The 20,632-nt window shown below is 38.7% G+C and overlaps 1 protein-coding gene and 1 long non-coding RNA gene across 11 annotated transcripts in view; both read left to right on the forward strand.

The window, feature by feature from the left end:
• Positions 1–15,286, forward strand: part of ESRP2 (epithelial splicing regulatory protein 2) — a 45,197-nt gene extending 29,911 nt beyond the window's left edge. For 3 of the 6 annotated variants that reach the window (XM_048078632.2, XM_013192434.3, XM_048078633.2), the window contains 3 exons: positions 812–1,004; positions 2,034–2,211; positions 13,897–15,286. In XM_048078632.2, coding sequence (XP_047934589.1) covers positions 812–1,004; positions 2,034–2,211; positions 13,897–14,055 — 530 coding nt within the window. In that variant the 3' untranslated portion in view covers positions 14,056–15,286. Of the gene's footprint in view, positions 1–811; positions 1,005–2,033; positions 2,212–3,912; positions 3,947–10,861; positions 10,974–13,896 lie in introns of those variants that run through there. The other 3 variants (XM_048078635.2, XM_048078634.2, XM_048078636.2) reach the window with 2 other exon arrangements.
• A 1,673-nt stretch (positions 15,287–16,959) lies between these two features.
• Positions 16,960–20,632, forward strand: part of LOC106043101 (uncharacterized) — a 55,383-nt gene continuing 51,710 nt past the window's right edge. For 4 of the 5 annotated variants that reach the window (XR_010834418.1, XR_007168939.2, XR_010834419.1 and 1 more), the window contains exon 1: positions 16,960–17,515. This is a non-coding gene — a long non-coding RNA (uncharacterized lncRNA). Of the gene's footprint in view, positions 17,516–18,988; positions 19,185–20,632 lie in introns of those variants that run through there. The other variant, XR_007168940.2, reaches the window with a different exon arrangement.

The following is a 20,632-nucleotide window of genomic DNA, read 5'->3' on the forward strand; positions in this document are numbered from 1 at the left end:
CCTTAGAGCATTGAGAAGGTACTCTTTGGGTTTATGTTTGAAGGAAAACGCCCACAGGAATGATATGATAGTTGGAAGGATTTTTAGTTTTTCTATTTTTCTTTTCATTAAATTGCAGTGAACTTTATTGTGGAACTATAATGGAACTTCACCGTACCATTCTAATTAGTCTCACTACCAAATCACAAAGCAGATAGCAATGTGTATTTGCAAAATGGTAAAAAGCAGCCAAATATACTGTTTAAAAACAATTTGACTGCACGCTAAGCTTCGTTTTCTTATGCAAGTCAGGTATTTGTGTATCAGAATGCATCAGACTAGTGATTTAGAGTTTTTTTTCCCTGTTGTGTGTTTTAAAAACTTTTGCTATATCCTAAAAATACTTTTTGAAGCTGCAGGAGGCTTACAATAAACACTTGCGGTCAGCAGTAGTAGATGCCCATATGTACCTAACGTTATGGTTCTTTTGTCCCACAGAGTACAACTTCTGTTAGAAAGAAAAAAAGGGGTGTGTTGGTGTGCACGCCTGCTTTCTCTATGCATATGGCTTTATGCTTTCTTTGAATAACTCTGAAGTTCCCTGCTTTCCATGTACATATGGACACGGCTGCTCAGCTCTAGGAGTTGTGAACTCTTAGGAACTGCTCATTTCAAATGCACCAGTTGTCATTCATGGTAACGCGCAGGGGTCTCCTGGAGAGGGGCTAGAGAGCAGTCAGTCACATTGGGATGAACAGTTCCTTTTCTACTGCAGAGATCTCCATTCTGATTGTTTTTATGTTGTTGTTCTTGTGTCCTTGTTTGTTTTTAGGTCTTTCTCCACCAGCTTATGCTGCTTTCCAAACAGCAGCTGTGATCCCAGCAGAAGCAGCGCTCTACCAGCCACAAGCCCTCTTGCCAGCTGCCAGGACTCCCCAGGCATCAGCTGCTGCTCCTCCAACTGTTACCTACTACCCAGCTCAGGCAGCTCAGCTTTATATGAATTACACAGCTTACTATCCCAGGTACCCTCTAGACTTAACTGCTTCTCTTGCCATTTCATCTCAGTGGAGTAAGCAGCTGTGCATTTGCTCTTAAATTTATACTTAAGGTGTAGACAATCTTAGGAATTTGTTGATGTTAATAAGCAGGGATAGGAACCATTTTGACTACTTTTCTGTGGCCTTATAATGAAGTTCAGCTTTTCCATAGGATTTGGTTGCATCTTGTGATAATGTTGGTCTATTGTTTAAAAGCATTTTTGGCATCGGGGTGATATCATCAAGGCAATTCTATTTCTTGGCCAAGTGAGAAGCTGTGTAAATACATGCCTCTGTCCTCCTCTTGGCTTGATCTTGTACTTACAGTACTGTTTCTATACTAATACTACACTTAGTATCTCTGGTAAGTCTGTTAGATTTCTTGTATCAGTGAGACCAAAGAACTCTTAAACATGTATAAGCAAAGCAGGTTTCTCCACCTTTTCCCTTCCGACTGATATTATCAGCGTGGCTCACTGAAGTCTGGTGCTCAAGTCTGTGGAGAAAGAGTTTGTTCATTGATGTTTCCTAGGCTTGTGACACTAACCTGACTACGTAGTAAATTGCTAGACAGGTCTTGACTGGCGATATTACTTTACCAACTTCTTTTGTGGCCTAAAAGCACCAGATTTGGGCCCTTGCCTGCTTCTCTTACTATGATTTCCTCCTGCCTCCTGTCTGTATGGTTTTATTAATGATCTTAGAACAAGTCATCTGTAGCTTCTAGTTTTCTCCTCCACAATGAAATAACAAGTACCACTCTTAACCTCTTTGACTGCAAATGCTAGCTATTTTCCTCTATATCTCTTCTCCAAAAATTGTCAAATGCTGAAGAGAAATAAGGGAAGTCAGCAGAGCAGTCCATATCAGGGCTGTTTTCTTGCATGTGTGTTTTTTGTGCGTGTGCCCCTTTTTTTTCTTATTCTCAAATTTTTCAGTTTCATCTTTGCCTGTTCCAGCTACTAAAGTCAGTTACTGGTTTTCATAACAATTTTGCCCCTTTTTCTCTTTCAGTCCTCCAGTATCCCCTACCACAGTGGGGTATATTGCAGCTCCTCCAGGAGCTGTAGCTGCTGCTGCCACTGCCACCCACACTCCAATTCTGCCCCAGCCTGGAGCATTAGTCCGTATGCAGGGCTTGCCATATAACACAGGAATGAAGGAGATTCTCAGTTTCTTCCAGGGATACCAGGTTAGTATGCAGTCTCTCTCCCTGATATTTTATTTGAATTTCCCGTAATGGTCAGCAGGGATCAAACTGAACAAGCCTGTACTCTTGGAAATTGATAAACAAGTATGCAATCTCAATGTTCTTTATTTTCACTGCAGTCTTTATATTCACAGCAGACTGCAGTATAGAATTAAAATTTGCCTTATTACTTATATAATAAGCATGTCTAAATTTGAAAGCAGTGATCTAATGCTCGGATGTAAGACGTGTTAAAGACTGCTGAGAGCAAAGTTCTAGTACAATAGGTTGCAGTGCAACTCACCACACCTATGTTACAAAAGGGGAGAGAGACGCTGGTGTCAGACACACTTGCATGGACTATTTATTTTGGTTACAGGCAGGAACATTTTGCATTACAACTGCATTACACTGTAACCTAAAAAAAAATGTATTCTCCAATCCATGGGATACTGATAGCAAGTATGTTAAGTGCTTATAGATAATGTTGGTCAGTATCTACTGATTTGATACTCTATCAGTGGGCAAACACATAGAAACTTATCTTCTAGAGGAACATTTAAAGAAAGAAAAGCACCATGTGCAAACTTTTTTTCAGCAGCACATGTTTGAATTCATGGAATGGGTCTTTCCATGTCTTCTTCCTTTCATCTCAGAGGATATTGTATTTATATCCATGTTTTGCTACCACATATTTGCTAAAAGGAAAGATAATTGTGTATGGTGTGTTCTGGTGAGTATTTAACCTCTTTGGATAACAGCATTTACATGAATACCAAATCTGTCCTTCTAGTACTACTCAGAAGCCCTTATTTAGAATTTCTTGGTGGGTCTCAAACCACTCTTCAAGTGGTATGCATGAAAAAGAAGGCAATTTTTACATGAGTTTGTCCTTCAAACTTCTTTAAGTTGGTTAATAGTGGTATTGCTGAAGGCTGAGATGTGGATTTTTTTTTTTAATGCAAAGAAGAAATTTTTTTTTCCCCCAAACGTTGCAGCAGTAATAATCTGTTTTTTAACCATTCATAGTTTACTTTTTTTCAACTGACTTTTTTTTGGTGGATGGATGTATGGATGGTGGTTGTATTAAAACCTTAAGTGTGGGGATAGCTTACTTCCTAAACTGAAATTCAGCTATAAGTTTGTGTGCTGTTGAAAAATGACAGGAGCCTGTCTATGCATGGAACAGGTCAGTGACTTCCAACTTCTAGCAGCCCTGTCATCCACTAGATCTTCAATTTAGCGAAGCGGGACTCTGGGTCTGGCAATGTATTTGAGCTTTTACTTACTTCTGAATTTAGAGAATAGTTTCTAGCCTTTGTGTTATGCAATGAAATGTTTCAAATTAATGGAAATTTTGCCAGTGTGAAAGCTATTCATATTCTTCTGCTGCAACCTCTTGACATCATTAGTTACAGTTATTAAATTGGTCACCTCTTTGATTTCTTTAGAAGATGTTGTCCAAATGAGATCGGGTTCAATATCTTATAAAGGAGCCAAGGAATTATTTTGAATTGTTCTTGGAATCCCGCATGTGGTAATACTAGTTTTATACTCCCTCATTCCTTTAGGGGAAAACAGAGGTGGTGACTTACTGTGCTGGGACAATATTATGTCTCTGGAGGAATAACTAATCTTTTTTTCTTTTTTTTCCCCCCCTTCCCTCTCTCCTCATTATTTTTTCATTTTCTGCTGCTGCCCAAGGATACATTGCACGATGCTTCTGGTCATTTATAAAGTGAGCCCTTAATAATCGTTAGTGGTTTTGGGCATGGTTTTAATCTCTGCATAACTAATTGATGTTCATATTCAATGGGCTTGGGAAACAGATCGGAAAAGCTGAGATTGAAGGGTGATTTTTTTTGTCTTTGTATGTCCTTGTCTGAAAGGAGCAAGTTTTAAGTTTTAGTTCCTGCTTTATGCTCTTCTGTTTTCTTCCTTCAGTCTTCATGGGCTCCATATATTGCATGTATTCACATGTTGTTATTTAAGTGAAAACACCTTTCATACCAGACCTGCCTCTTAAGAGATAGACTTTGCTTATTATGGGCTTCAGCAAGCTGGTCTCAATATCAGTACATGCTTCTAATAATAAATTATGTAAGAATCTGCAGATCAGCATTTTACCTCTCATTTTAATTTTCATTTATTTTTGTCAGCACTAGGCTCTTGTTTAGTGATCCAGCAGCTTGTTTTCTTCTTGAAGTTATGCTTTCTTATATTTATTGTTAAAAATTCCTTCTAGTTTGTATGTGTTTAATGTATGTAGCATTAAACAATCTTGAAAAACCTGTGAAGAATTTTAATAGTAAATCTCGGAGATGGTTATTTTCCCCATCACCTTTCATAATGTTGTAGTGCACTGTAACATTCAAAATTGCTAATATTAATACTTTCTCATTTAGTAATTTTTCCATGTTAAACTGCTTTTTAGTTATATTGTAATGTAACTGGGTCAATTATTTGGCTGATTGCATAGCTAAAAATACTCAGGGGTGGAGTGGGGGACAAAAAAAAAACACCACACAACCCTTAGAATTGAAATAGGACATGACAGTAGCTGTTGCCCTGACAAGTCCTAAAACACCAGCTTCTCAGCAGGTTTGCAGGTCTTTGGTCATTATTTTGAAATAAGGGATTTGTGATGTTTACCAGAAACTTCCTTTATGGTTCAAAGACTTCAATTGTGTAGAGACTCTTTTAAAGTTGAGAAAAAATAATCTGTCTTTCAGACCCTATTGGGAAAAGCTTGAGGAAAGTGTGGGGCAGAATAGTAATAACAAGCAACAGACTTGTCAGTGTTATTTTTGGCCATCACTCTGCACATCAGTAAGTGCAGCGAGAGAAATCAAGCACCTAAGGAAGGAACTAAGTGTTGGGTGATGGTTTTATGTGTAGTTATGTATCAGAACAAAGCTGATCACCATCTGAACGTTATTTAAAGCCTTCTGAATTTGCTGAAAAACAGGCTAGGCTGGAAACGTAGGGACTCCTTTGTGAAAGTGTTTTTGTGTAGAACAGGCTTAAAGTCAATATTCTTTAAACCTGTAGTGGACCTAAGTGCCTTTTATCTTCAGCTAAAAAAAAATATTTTGCAGTATATTAATCCTCCAAGTCTTTGGAGACCCCAAATTCAAGGCTTGCTGGGGTGGGGAGTTGTGCTTAAAACAGGAATAAGGAGGTGTAGGGGAATGGATAGATGGCTAAATTCCAAGAGCATTAACCTTTCTCCCTTGTATTAGGATAGCAGGCTTCATTGTTATGGACTTTTTTAAGGATTAGTTTTTTTTTCCCCCCTATGAAATGCATGCTTGAACTAAGAGGTGTTCTCTTTCCAGTGGGTTCCTTTTGAAATCTGGCACTTCACAGTCTGAGAGGGATACCCCTTCGTCTGTGTGCCAATTCTTGTTGTAGCACCTTCTGCCTAGGGAAGGGAAAAGAAAGAGGATGTGATAAAATAATAGTAAGTGGGAATTCTTTAAGTCAACTGACAACACAGATGTGTTATGCTCACTCCAATGCAGCTGGAATATAGAGTGTTATTTGTTTTACTTTGTTCCTAAAATTGTCCTCCATCTGGAAATACTGTCTGTATGAAGAAAGCATTTGTGAGAACAGGACTAGTAAATTAGCAGTTACAGTTTTTCTGCCTTGTATTTCTTGCTATTTCTGCCAACTCTTTTGCCAAAGGTTGCAAACACCTAGTCATCAGATTGGATTCTTTATGTTCCAGACTTACTGTATCTAGATTTATTTTTTTTTTTCCAAAGCCTTGAGAGCAATAAAATGGCTGGAATCAAAAAAAAAAAAAAAGTGTAAAAGTGTATGCAAGGAGAAAGCGTAATATTCTATGTCTTTGTTAGCCAATATATCTTTGGTTCTTACCTGAATAAGCTTTGCAGCACAGAAAGTATAGCAGATAGTCTTTCTGGGAGGTGCTACCATACTGGAGATACTGGTTGGTCATCTCTTCTAGGAAAAGAGGAGTTAGTGTTTTTTAATATACATCTGTCATTTAGTATTATTTTAGTCTGTTGTAATATATACTATTTAATATTAAAATAATGGTGTTATTTAATATACATGAGTTGAAAAGTCTCTGCCATTTCAAATGTTAATACCTAGAAGGGTAGATATAGAATCAGAGAATGGCTCAGGTTGGGAGGGACCTTAAAGATCATCTATTTCCAACCCTCCTGCCATGGCTAGGGATGTCACCCACTAGATAAGGTTGCCCAGGACCCCATCCAACCCGGTCTCGAATGCCTCCAGGGATGGGGCATTCACAACCTTTTTGTCAACCTGTTCTAGTGCCTTACCACCTTGCGAGTGAAGACTTAAATATATAGACTTGTAAAGTAAACCACTGGCTCTATGAAGAAGCACCATGTCCTTCAGGAAAAATTATTTTGCTTTAGTCATGACACTGCATGTCTGTCAATAATGGTCTTGTAACTGTATGTCTTAAGCTATGAAAGTCCCTACTGCCACAGGGGAACTGACAAGGGAAAAATGTAGGAAATGGGGAAACACCAGTCTTCACTATTCAGCAGCATCTCTCTCTCCTAGTCTGCTGCACTTTTTTTGGTTGTTATGTATGCATATTCCTTCTGCCATCTTGCATCTTGCTGCATCTTGCTGTAGAACTAATTATTGACCCCAGGACCTTAATAGGTAACTGCTTACAAAGGTTCTGTTTTGTTTCCTTCTAGGTTAGTTTCCCACATCTGGTTTCCATATGTAGTTTTCATCTTTATCTTAGCACGCATCTCTAAAACCACTGGAAGGGGTCAGTATAGCACCAGGGCACAGTCTTGTAACTCAGTGTTGATGTCGTTAGCATCTGAAGCTGACCTTTGTAATGGAGCTCTTTGTTTAACAGTGGTATTCTGTGTATTCTTCCTTACTAGACTAAGCAAAAAAATAGGGGGGTGTGGGGGGTGGGGAAGAAAATTGATTTGTCTCAATTTGTTTCTGCATTTTCCTTACCTAATTCTAGGAAATAGGTCACTCCTGTTTGTCTTCCGTGAACATGTGAGAATATCCAGTTTATTAGGGTATGATGAAGAAAAACTTTGGTAGACATGTATTTCATAGATAAAGTAATGGCTTAACAACCTAGATTTGCTACTGCATCATTCCAGTAGACCACTAGATTTAACACTGCATTTGACATAGAATCACAGAACAGTTTGAGTTGGAAGGGACCTTAAAGCCCATCCAGTTCCAACCCTGTGCCACGGGCAGGGACACCTCCCACCAGCCCAGGCTGCTCCAAGCCCCATCCAGCCTGGCCCTGAACACCTCCAGGGATGGGGCATCCACAGCTTCTCTAGGCAGCCTGTGCCAGTGCCTCACCACCCTTAGAGTAAAGAATTTTTCTAATATCTGATCTAAATCTACTCTCTTCTAGCTTAAAGCCATTTTCCTTGTCCTATCACTGCCCTCCCTGACAGAGTCCCTCCCCAGCTTTTCTGCAGGTCCCCTTTAGGTACAGGCCTCTATAAGTTCTTCCCAGGGCCTTCTCTTCTCCAGGCTGAACAAACCCAACTCCCTCAGCCCGTCCTCATAGGAGAGGTGCCCCAGCCCCTTGATCATCTCTGTGGCTTCCTCTGGATTCATTCCAGTAGGTCCCTGTCCTTCTGGTGCTGGGGGCCTCAGAGCTCATAGCAGGGCTCCAGGTGAGGACTCACAAGAGCAGAGCAGAGGGGGACAATCCCCTGCCTCACCCTGCTGCCCACACTGCTGTTGGTATAGCCCAGAGTACGGGTGGCTTTCTGGGCTGCAGGTGTACCTGGCTGGCTCATGTTGAGCTTCTCATCAGCCAACACCCCCAGGACCTTCTCCTCAGGGCTGCTCTCAATCCATTTTCTGCCCACCCTGTATTTATGCTTGGGATTGCCCCAACCCAGGTGAAGGACTTGGCCTTGTTGAGCTTCATGAGGTTTCACACAGGCCCACCTCTGAGGCCTGTCCAGGCCTGTCCAGATGTCAGGGTGGCATCCCTTCCCTCTGCTGTGTCGATGGCACCACACAGCTCGGTGTCACTGACAAACTTGCTGAGGGTGCACTCAATCCCACTGTCCTTGTCACTGACAAAGACAATAAACAGATGTATGAGTGGAAGCTTCTGAATCACAGAATCTTTTAGGCTCAAAGGGACCTCTTTGGATCATCTAGTCCAGCCCTCCAAGAGCTGTGAGCTCAGAAGGAGGGGAGGTGAGAAAGCAGCAGGTCTGAGGAAAGAGGCTGTGTCTCAGCTCAGAGAAGCAAGGAAGATAGGAATAAGGTGATGATGAGGGTAGTGGAGGTAGGAACAGTGAGATCTACTTTTAATTTTATTTGAATTAAATTAAAGGGGGAACTATTGCAGTGGATGGTAACTTCTTACCAGGTACTTGTCTGTTAAGGGTGGAATTCTGAAGTACAGTATGAAGCTGTGTGTTGTCTCAGGTCTCAGTAACATTTATACCAGAAACAGCCAGAATCTAGCTCAGTGAACTTGTAACTAGTCATATGGGGGGTTAAATCACTAGGTGGCGTTTTTCATATCTAAATGGAAATATAATTGGGCCCACGAGCAGAACAGGATCTCCATTCTGAGCAATGGGATTGTAGAATCACCCTTGACTTTACACTGTTTATCCTGGGTCATTTGATTTGGTTTTGTTTATATGGATTTCTAAAAAGCAGACAACTGGAAGTATTCATGATGGTGTACTTCCTCAGGCATGGTAGGGTAGTTCCTATTTCATTCACAGGGAATAAGAATTCCCCCACTTTTATTTCCTGTCTCGGTATGCAGTACTACTCTTCGTAATCCGTAAGCTTGAAGAATTTACTATCCTGCAACTTCTGTTTTAATTACATTTTGTCTCTTATCTTTTTTTTTCTTGTGATTGGAACTTAGTTCTAGTTTTTATTATTATTATTCCTTTTTCTGTTTCTTTTTTAGGCCTAGGCCTAAGGTCCGACAACTTTGACATTTCTGTGCAGGGTAATTTTCCCACTTTCATGTTTTCCTCATTGCTTATGTGTTTGAACACTCTCCCTCACTAGAGACTATAGACCTTTACATACTGTACATCTATTGATAATCTAAAGTATGTACTATCTTGAGACATTCCTTCCAATGAGTAAACTTACGTTTTGTAGACTTGTTTCAAGGGCAGGTCTGGGAACTGATAAATCTAATATTTGCACGGTCTGGTTGCCCTGGCAGAGGCTATCTAGAAAATACTTCTTATATTTGTCTTTTACTTAATGGCATGGGTCTAGATGTGAAGGTGGCTAAGGTGGCTAGAATCCAGTAGTAAAAATTCTGGGAGGTTCTTTTCTTTTATGTTCTCTGGGCTCTTGGTTGTTCTCTGTGGAAGGTGTGTATACTGTGATGGTGGTTTTGTTGTGGTTTTTCTTTTTTTCTCCTTTTCAACTTCACTTTGGATGGATACAATGTGTCCTGTACACCCAAATATAATATAATTTCTTCCCCAAGCTGGCAGGAGACTTTTTGTACTATAGGAATATCAAAGAAGCCAGCATAGTATGTGTACATTGTATGCTTCTGGCAACCCTCTAAAATGTTAATGCAAAACAGCCATTTTGGGGAGATGGGAGAACTGAAAGGATATTCTATAGCTTGAGTCATACCAGACATTTTGTCTTCTGGATTATAGGAACTGCTGCAGTAGTGTTTGTAGCATGTGTGAACATGCTCAGCCCTTTTCTGGGATATGTCATTTTGGAGAGATGAGATATAGACACAAAACAATGTTTTGTATTCCTCACGATCTATTTTCTGACTATAGCTTTCATATTTGTACCAGGCCCTCCAATAGTATACATAATTACTGTTCAGATTCAGGATCTCAAATTTTTGTTAGATCTGACCCACAAGTGAGGGGGGTTTTGTTTTATTGGTGCAACTGTACTGTACGGTCACTTTTTATTTGAAATGTTTACTACAAACCTGTCATGATGCAGTTATACTGTATAGTTTATTCCTTTTTCTTTTTGGTATGGAAATAAGCTATATTAGTATAAATGCTTTTAAAAAAATCTTCAAGTGCATTCATGCTGGGACATTGTTTTTCTTTAACTATACTGGTAAAGTCTATATAGTGCAAGTATTGTATGCAGCTGAAATGCAAATCACTCTGCGCTAGAGAAGATGCAGTTTATTTCCATGACTGCAAAAAAAAAAAAATCTGAATGAGATCTGTACACTTCTTCTAATCCCCCACTTCAGTATGCATGCTGGAAGATGGTCAGCTGTCCCAGTGAGTCATTACTGGAAGCATGATTATGCAAACTTAAGAGTTTTGTTAGCTGATACTTAAGTCTCATAAGTACAAGAAAAAAAGGAATACTTCATGGTCTAAACTGTTTCCCTCCTTAATTAGGAGCTGCTCAAATATGCAGTTCAGAATATTCCCCACGTGCCTTTACTGTAAATCTATTTCTACAACCAGTAATTCAGTTGATGTATTTTTTTCATCTTGCTTAAAAATGGTGTCTGTCAAATTCACTGTCTCCTGCCAGTTGTTGTAGCTGATGCTCTTAATTATGGTTGCAAATGATAGTCTGTGTGGCTTGCTGTACCAGAACTATTCCTTCTCTTGTTGATTTATCATGTATCACACTTGTACTGTAGTATGCACCCGATGACTACAATGGCCTTATTCAGCTGAGCGATCAAGCAAGGAGTGTGTTACAAGCACCGAAAGAGTGGGTCTGTTTGTAACTCTTTGTAACTTCCAAAGAAGGTAAGATGTGACTGGCAGAAACTGGACCTCTAGTGGTGAATGGGAAGGGAAAGAAGGGCTTGTTGATGCAGAGCTTTCTTGTGTTTTTTTTCCCCCTTCTTAGCTTGCATTGGGATCCTTGCTTAAATCTTTCTGCTTTTGTCCTATTAAAAAATCAACTAACCTAAGTAAATAGGTCAATTGTGATTTGTAGTTGTTGGGATAGTGGTGGTGGATGTAGTGCGATTGCCTGGTTTTGCTCAGATGGTGTGCTAGACTTCCAGAAGAGCTGATTAGTGTTTATTTTCATGTGAAGCTTTCATTTCAGCATTTTATTTTTAACATGTCAGTATAAGATGTGTTTTGCTTGCTATGGCTACAAAATGTGTGCACAGAACAACAGAATTCTGGCTTTTTTTTCTATACTGTATAGCTGTCTAGAGGTTAATTTTTTTCTGTTTCTTGATCTCACTAATAAAAAGTGAACTACATACTTTCTTTTTTAGGAGAGGTTTCTTTGGTATAGTGGCTTTCTAATATAACTAACTAAAACTGCTGATGGTAAAGTTCCCCAAGCATTTTTAGCACTACCATGTACTTCTTAAAGGCATATCATTGTGACCTAGGTGGAGTTCATCACTTCCAGATACTATTGTATTCCATTCAAAATGCGACTGATTAATTACTGTGTTTTTTACCTTTTTTTGTATTGAAACTTTTTTTTTAAAAAAAGATAATCAAATAATACATGTTAATAGCAGTATCTGCATAGATAGCATAGACTACTTTCACAAAATCACCATCTAATCAGTTGTTTTCAAATTAGTTGGGTTCTCATGTCACTATTAGATCTGCTAAGGAGAATATAGTGTAGAGGCTGCATGGCCTGGTGATGCACAGAATAATACCTGGCATTACTCTGAGCATTTTTGTGTTTATGTGGCATTGGACAATCTGTTTGTCTCTCTTGTTTTACTCAGATTATCTGGAAACCCAGGTCAGCTACAGGGTTCTACAATGTATTAGTTGGAAACAGGCTTTGGCTAGAAAATAATTCATGGAGTAGCTCAATTCTATGCAGTCCAAAGTAGCATTATAGATACCACTCTTCTGATAGCAAACCATTCAGGAAAAAAAAAAAAAAAAGGATTTGTACAGATTTGAATCTATTTTTTTAATATAGGTACATAAAGAAATCATGTTTCTCTCCATGTAAATCAGAATGTAAAGCTGTTACATAGGTCTTAAAGAACATGAAGTTTTTTTGTTTGTTTAACGCTTATGTTGCTTGTGGAATATGTAGTCTTCTCTGTTAACTTTCTATACAACTCTAATTTACTAAAATAAAATTAATTTCTGGGTCCTAGCACTAGTGTTATACTAATGCTGCTTTTTAAACTACTTTTTAAAGCGGTCATATGTGCTCAGCAGGCTGACTGTGCTTTGTGTGTTTTCAACTTTGAACTTCAATATTGAACTTACATTCATGACTGATGCTAAATGACTGATATAAAGATTAACATTAAAGAGCTATTTTAGAGCAGGCTGTCTTTTAGCTCAGATTGTGGCCCAAACCAAACTGCATACAACTTTCTCTTTGAGCATAATGTTTTTCTGAAATAAATTTATAAATTTATTTCTAAACCTGAACTGGGCTTCAGATGTGATGTATTATTTGTCTTTGAATTTCTTTCTGCATGTTATTTCTTGATTAACTTTAATTCTGTGTGAAGCCAGTGCTAAATGTCTCTATACATTCTTTTAGTTTCTAAAGTGTACTGTTGCTTATATCTTAAGAATACCTCTACTGCATGCTAAGTGTTTGGGTGGGTAAAGCTGTGTCATGTATTGCTTTATTTTTGTATATTTGAATGCAAAACTGATCAGAAACTACTACTGATAATAACAGAGAAGTCTATTGTGGTATACTAGGCATGCACAAATTCTATTAAAAAAAAAAATCCTAAATATTTTAACTCCTCATAAACACATGAGGACATATGTCACACGAACTTAACTTGAATCAGGCTGCTACTCATAAAATGGTTGGTTTTCCAGCACAGATTTTATGTTTTGTCTGGCACTGATCTCTGTGACAGACTGATCTTGTATGTTGAGCTTTTTTGATCCTTCAACCTTTTGATTTTGAAATTTCATGCAGATTCATTTCTATCCAACATACAAATGGGACTTCTAAACTTAGCCTGGAAGGACTTCCAGTGTGTTGTAAGAAATGGCTGAGGCACCATAGGGAATACAGACGCATCTGCTTTAAACTCAGTATTTTGAAACTGTCTTTTAAGAATTTAGGAGGGCAAATGCACTTCACAGTAAATCAACTCCAATGACTAAATAATCTCATTTTCTATCTTGTCTTTCTTATTCTCCTTGAAATTATAATAAACATTTCTTTGATTCAGTAAGACCTGGTGCAGTGCTTCGACTTTCACTGAGCAATCTTTCTTGCTCTGTATATCTGTGTTTAAGTTCAGCTAATCCTCCCGACACAGAACTCTAATACATCTCTATCCATCTTTTTTTTTTTTTTAAACTTTACATGCGAATATCCGCATGCATTCATAGCCTTTGTCACTTGCCTGTAGTCCCCATAGTACAAGAATTATTCACTGAATGCCTGGTCTTTCTTGCTCAATTTACCCTCCATTAACAACTAAGTTCTTTCTGGTCAACCTCTAAGCTCAGTTACTTGTCTAGCAAAATCTCTGCATGGAATTATGTCTACATCATTCTGTTCCAGCAGAATAAGAGCTGCTGATTCTGTTGATCTTTGGTCCATCTTCTTTTTCTGTTCTTGCATCTGGAATCTCTTTCCACAAACACAGGAGCGGAGTGAACCTGATGCACAGCATTTAAAAACTGCATTTCTAGGTGTCATCTTCGGTCTTAATAGTTTATTTCCTTTTGTCTTCTTGTACCCTTGCAGCTCCATGCAGATTCCATCCTCGTGCTTTACAACTTCAGTGGCCAGCCCAGCGGAGAGGCATTGGTGACTTTTCCAAGCCTGGATCTAGCTAAGAAAGCAGTGGCTGAGAAAAACGGACAGCTCCTGGGAGGCCAATGTGTAGAACTGTACCTGGTCTAACCAAACACTCTCTGGGGGATGGGGAAAGAATGTCGCACTGAACACTGTGCCCTTTACAAAATAAGGAGTCTTCCCTTGCCACCCACGCAGCAGCAAATGTGCCTTTTCAGCATGATATGTTGGAATGTAGAGTGGTACATGTCCTGTATTTAATTAGAAAAATGGTGTATTGTATGCCAAAGAAAAAGTGAAAAGAAAAATTATGCAGTTAATTTACTTAATCTCTAATGTACTTGTTTGAAAATAGGCAACCCCCCTCTTGGCATCTAGTTAATTCTGAAGACAATCTAATAGCACTTCAGCTATCACAGCCATGGGAGAAACCTATTGCCTGTTTAGTAGCATTTGAAGTGGAAAATGAAGCTTGAGTCATTCAGATTCTTGTGTTTAGTTTTTAAGAGTTTACACTTGGCAAAGTGTCTGGTTTTTGTAGAGTTTAAATGTCTTTAGAGAGGGCTTTTGGAATGTGTAGCATTCCCAATTCAAAGCATAGATCCAATTGATTTTTTTGTTGTTGTTCTGGACTGGAAAATACCAGGATACTGGACCCCAAATGCAATTGTGCTTTCTCATGTTTTCATTATATGTTGTTTTGCAAAAGCCATATTTGTCTTTCTTACCAGTGTACTGCTGCCAATGTGTAAAGCAAAAAAAATAAAAACAAAGACAAAACCAGAAAAATGCTCTCTTCCCAACCATAACTCCCTGACCCCACCCCAGATTTTTAATCTCTACAGGACAAAAATGGCACATAAACCGGAGTACTAATAAGTTATATTTTTTTATTTAAGCATAATAGCTTTCAGATACTGTATTAAAGATTTTGCTCTAGTTTATGTGCATGCAATTTGTTTACATCTTTAAACTACTTTATTTGTATATTATGAAACAACAAGATATGTTGAAATCTAAATCCTCTAGTGCATGCTTCTTTCTTTTTCCCTGTGTGTATATACATAAGCTAGAAGTACTTTTACGTCATGTAGCATGTGTTTAAAAAAAAGACATCTGCTGTAGAAGCACTAAATGACTTTGTTTTTACTGTGCCTTACTTCAAAACTATTCCAAGTGCAATACCAGCAGAGCAAAATGTAATGAATCCTGTTTTGACATGTTCATGGATGTCTGGATTGATCTTTTTTGTTAGTGCACAATTTGAGTTGTACTTAAAAGAACTGAATGATGTATGCTTCTTTATATTACAACAAATAAAAGAGATGCTTACGATGTGTATTGGCTTTTGAGAGCAACTTATACTTTGTTTTAATGTAATTTCATGGGCCATTATTTTCTGCGAAGTAACATTTTACCTATTTTTTTCCTCCCCATAGACTTAGATGGGCATATATGTTTTGTGAGATGGTATGCTTTTTCTTTTTTTGTACGTTCTGGCAAGAAAGAGATGTACATGATAAATATTTCCCTTGCAGTGGAACACTTTTCAGGCAAAGCAATGCAGCTGTTACATGCTTAGCTCTCATTCTGGTGCCAGAGGAAAATGAGTATTGAACTTGAAATTGTGTTCACTTTAGAATTTCATTGACTAAATGGGCCATTCTCTTTTCTGTGCACAACCCAAAATGCTACATTTCTGTCATGGCAGAGCCAGAAACCTTTCTGTAGCAAAAATGAAGGGGGATATCTGACTAAGATAATTGGGTTTGTTTCTAGTCAGAACCATCCCATGTCAGATACCACTTCATCACTAAAATCTCCTGCTTAAAGTGTTACTGCAGTTGGCTGGGACTACGATATTTTATTTTGGTATTTTAAAGCGGGAATGCATTAATCTGTTTCCAAGATTTGTCTTAAGTCTACAAAAATCTTACTGTTAAAGTAACATGCACACTAGACAGGAGAATGTTAATTATAATGGTGCAGTCCTTGTGCCTTTGTGGAGAATAGTTCTCAGTTCCCCCTTCTAAAAATTTTGGGAGGCCCTTTTCAAGAAATACAAATGGACCTACCAGTCCATTTTTTTACACCATTACGTTCTGCCACCAACCAGTTGATGATATCTTGCTTATGGCTTTGTGTTGAGTTGAAAAGTCTTATTTTTCTTATAACAGCCTGTATAGGACTTGTGGTTGTCTGTTAGCTAAAATGATGTTTAATCTACTTAAAAAAATCACTTTTTTTTAATAGCTCCTTCCACTGTTGTTTGTACGTGCTCTCCTCCTTCCTTGGCAGGCTGCATAATCTGCAAGTCTGCAGTCCTACCCTTACCTGAACAGAGGTTACAGCCCTAAAGGCTGTATGGAGCTTTCTTTTAATAATAAAAATTATTAATAATAATAATTAGAAGTAATAAAAAAGGAGGCTTAGTTAATGCTGTTGTTTTAATCCCTGTTCAGAAGGAGATGCTGGAAACTGGTTATCAAAACTGAACTCAGCTGTTTCATGCTTTGTGGCTGTGTGTATGCATAAAATCTAACATGGGGATGGAAGTGGTGTAAGTTTAAGAAAATATTTTATACATTTTTTTATTTCTATAAGCTACAATGAGGGCCGGGCAGTGCCAGTAGACACCCTCATGAGGGGCCTGACAGCAGCCCCACCCTGGAGTTATTCTGAGCTTTGTTGGTCCTGTAGCAGAAAGCAACAAAAGAATTAACAAAAGCACATTTGAGTAAAATGTATCTTTATCCAGCGTTTAAAATAAAAATGCTAACAAACTTTGTATCCCCTCTGCGGCCTCAGGCTCCTTCACCCCTCAGGAGCAGCGCTGCTGTGCCCGGGGCCTTGCTGGGGCCTGCCCCGGCCGTGCTCCCCTCGTCCTCTGCTCAGGGCGGGCCCTGTGACCGTTGGTCTCCTCAGGCCCCTGTGGCGCCCCACAGTGCCCAGCCCCTTCTCGACGGCCATCGAAATGAAATTAAAAGAGAAGGCGGCTTTTGCCGGGGGGGATGTTGGCTGTAGGGCTGGGGGAGGCAGAGGAGTGGTGGGAGAGTGCAGGGAGCCTTCCTCAGCCATGTCAGTCTCCTTCAGCCGTGTCCCCATCTGGTCGTCGTCGTGTGCCTGTCCCCCCCCCCCCCCCCCCCGCCATTTGCCCAACAAGACTGCACATTTGCCTCTAGCATTTGAAGTTTTCTTGAGACATGCTTAGGAATAAAGCGCCATGTGACTAAGGCCTCCCTTCCTGGCCTGGTGGATGCGACCCAGCAGGCTGCCCCTGAGGGTTTACGTGCCTCACCTGTGGAAGGGGATGGAGCCTGCTCTGAACACTGGGGAGGGAGGGAGGGGTCGTATAATTTGGGTGCTGGAGACAAGTACACCAGGTAACTGCTAGAAGCTGAGGTGTGTTTACGGTTTGGCTTTGTGTCTGGAAGCAGCATGCACCAGAAGTAGTGTCAGGACTGTATGAGAAAGGTCTTTATCTTCTCAGCTCAGACTTGATCCCCAAGCACTTTCATTGTGCCTTCATATGGCTGCCTACATCGCTGGAGAAGGCCAGGAACTTAGGGTAAGTCCTAAATCTATTTTCTTCTATTTGATACATGTGTTATTTCTTGCAATTGAATTTTTAGACCTGCTGTGTTGTGGAGGACTTCTGAAGGAGATTACTGTTTTTATGTGTATGTAGTTTAATGTAATAAGAAAAATAAATACAGAAAACGCTAAACGTGCGTTCTTTCACCAAAGAGAACGATGTGAAGCTTGGGAAAGAACTGTGATTTGAGTGTTACTGTTGTTTGAGAAAGAGTTCTTACCCTCTGTGTTCAGCCACAAAAAGTGTTTCTCAAAAATTATTATATAACTAAAGTACAGAATTAACATTGTTTGCATTTCTTTGTCTCTTGGTTTAATACTTCTGATAGTGCTGGCTTTGAGACAACCCCTTAACTGGTGCATCCCTCTTCCCATTCTCTTGACACCGATAATTTTACTCAGGAATTATTTCTGTGTTGTTTATTTTATGTTGTGTTCCTCCCCAGTTCTAAGAGAAGGCAGTTTATTCTTGTTACTTGAGATTGGGGTGAGATGAGACTGAAAAGCTTGCAAAAGCCGCTTTTTCCCTGTTTTAATGGTTGCAGCTGTGCTTCTGGATCAGGTGTTTTGTGTTGGAATTGCTTCATCAGCAGAGTTAACTCTCACCCTAGACAGGCTGATAAGTTTTGCTTGTTTACGTGAAGTAAAATTTTTTTTTGAACAAACTTCTGCCAGTGATTATCAATTCCTCATTTTTTTTTTTAAGAAAAAAAACTTCAACATCTTAACTTTTGAAATAGTATTTGTATCTTTTTGGTCCATTAAAATAAGTTACAAGTGTTATTGTTTAATCAGTTGCATTCTGTTTTGTATAGACATATATTTGCCAGAGTCCATGGTGATAGGTTTTGAGGCTCACACTTAGTGTCATCTAAAAAATGATTGCATCTAAAGTTGGCTTGAGATAGTATAAAGCAGAAATCTCTCCTCATGTGTGCCAAGGTTTGTCTGAGGCCAATCTAAAACTCTGACTATTTAGATCTACTTGTTATATAAATACATATATTAAAAAAGAAAGAAAAAAATGCAAAACTAAAATGAACCAGGGACATAATTTTCTTCTTCCTGTAGAATTAGGTGATGGCCACTGTATTATTTAGATGGATATCCAGTTGGACAATGTAACTATTCAGATAAAAATGATGACAGGTTCATCTAGGCTTGTTTTGAATAGCCCAGTCAATTGTCGTTTCTTATATTGGTGTGTATTGTTGCGATCCTATTTCATTTTATCTACGTGAGTCTAAAAAAAAGCTATTTGTTTCTGTTAATCATAAAAACTACGGTTTAATTAAAATGCCTTCTTTTCTACAAACACTACTAAAGTGTAGTTATAATTTGTCTTTAATGTCGTCTGTGCCTTTGACAATTTTTTAAAGACCTTTGCTTAAGTGATAGGAGCAGAAGCTTCTAGATTTCTCAAGTGCGTCAGTGGATTCTAGGTTGGTACTGTAATTTAATAATGCAGTTTGGTGTTTCCTGCCTGCGCTAATCCTTGCTACCAGTAGATGTCCCCTTTCGACCGGGCGTTGCAAATAGCAAACGAAGTACAAATACTTCGGGACTGAGGGCTTCAGTGTTAGCAACTGCAGTAGAAGAGGCGTGCAAATCTTGTTAAATAATTTAGTGTCTTAAAATCGGAGGTAATTAAATCTCAAAAAAAGCAGTTAACTTTTAAAATTATTATTATTTTGTCCCTGATTTTCAATTTTAAATGCTTTCTGCATACAATGATTTGTTTATTGGTATTTGTCAGAGCTGCTTTGAAATGTACAAATATATCTCCAGTTGTTTCCTTTGGTTGAGCACCATGAACTGACGGTCTTCAGAAATTGTCTTTGTAGAGGACCCTGTGCACAGTAATCACTCAGTGCAGTGTGTACATAGCGTAGAAAGAGGGTTCATAAACCTTCATAACCTCCCATGGGGAGGGGTTTTATTGTTGCATATCCTTGCTCCAGCACTTCCTGCATTTTGGGACTGCCTCAGTTGTTCAAGAGAGAATTTTGTGAAAATAGGAATAACGGGGAAGGGGGAGAAAGGGCAGTTGTATAACAATAGTTCTGCTAAAAATAAAAAAGGCAAACTCCCTCTCCCACATCCCTTAACCTTCTAACACCTGAGTTGTCTTTATAGACACTTTTTTGTTGTTTTGAAACATTTCATGTATTCAGGAATATCCTTGTCATGATGGAAAGACTGTTTCCTGCAGAGCCTCAGAATAAATGAGGTATTTTAAACGCTTTTTAGTTGTGAATATAACAATAAAACTAGAAAGAAAACATTAGCTCTTGGAGTGGGAGGTTTATAAAGAACCTTGTGTTTAATTTTTAAGAAAACTACAGTAAACTCATTTGCTAGGTGTGTTTTTAAGTGAAAGCATATAAAGCCATAATCTTTGTCATTAGAAATGGTAGTTTTAAAGTGCTGAGGTGTCCAGTTCTGTCATCTTCCCCAAGCCCCTCTGTAAATGTAATTAGTATGTACTTTACTCAAATTTCTGATTGTGAGCTAAGAATGCTGAGGCAGCAGAAAATACAAAGGAATTGTTAGTAACAGAATTTAGAGACAACTTAGCCAGATTGAGTCTGTACCACTAGAACACAAATTTAGACTTAGGAGAATGCAACTTGCCTTTTGTCCAAAGCCTGGGAATGTTCAGCAGGGCATTTTACTGCTTCTACAATATTTTTTTTATGATAATTTTGCAATAAGCAGCAATGGCAACAACAACATGTATTGTTTTTATTTTGGGAGAGCATCTTTTATAATAGACTTGCTTAATGTGCAAATGTTCCAGTTTATATCAATTTCTTGTACTTGTCCCTTCCTTCTGCCTCAACTGTTAAAGCAGTGTAACTTTTGAAAGTTTTGTTGCTGTTTGTTTGCTTTAATGATCATCTATTATCAACACTTAATTTTCTGCTTGCTGGGAGTGGGTGAAGCCAATTTGGTATTGCCATGAGTCACTTGTTAGTGTATATTCCCTTTTAAAATGATTTAGGATACTTGCAACTATAGCTTTTGGAATATGTCTTTATGTGCAAAAAGCTTCAAAATCTTTAGTCTGGATGCTTTTAAAAGAAAAATA

The sequence above is a fragment of the Anser cygnoides genome, chromosome 12 (genome assembly GCF_040182565.1).
Source record: "Anser cygnoides isolate HZ-2024a breed goose chromosome 12, Taihu_goose_T2T_genome, whole genome shotgun sequence".
Lineage (NCBI taxonomy): Eukaryota > Metazoa > Chordata > Aves > Anseriformes > Anatidae > Anser > Anser cygnoides.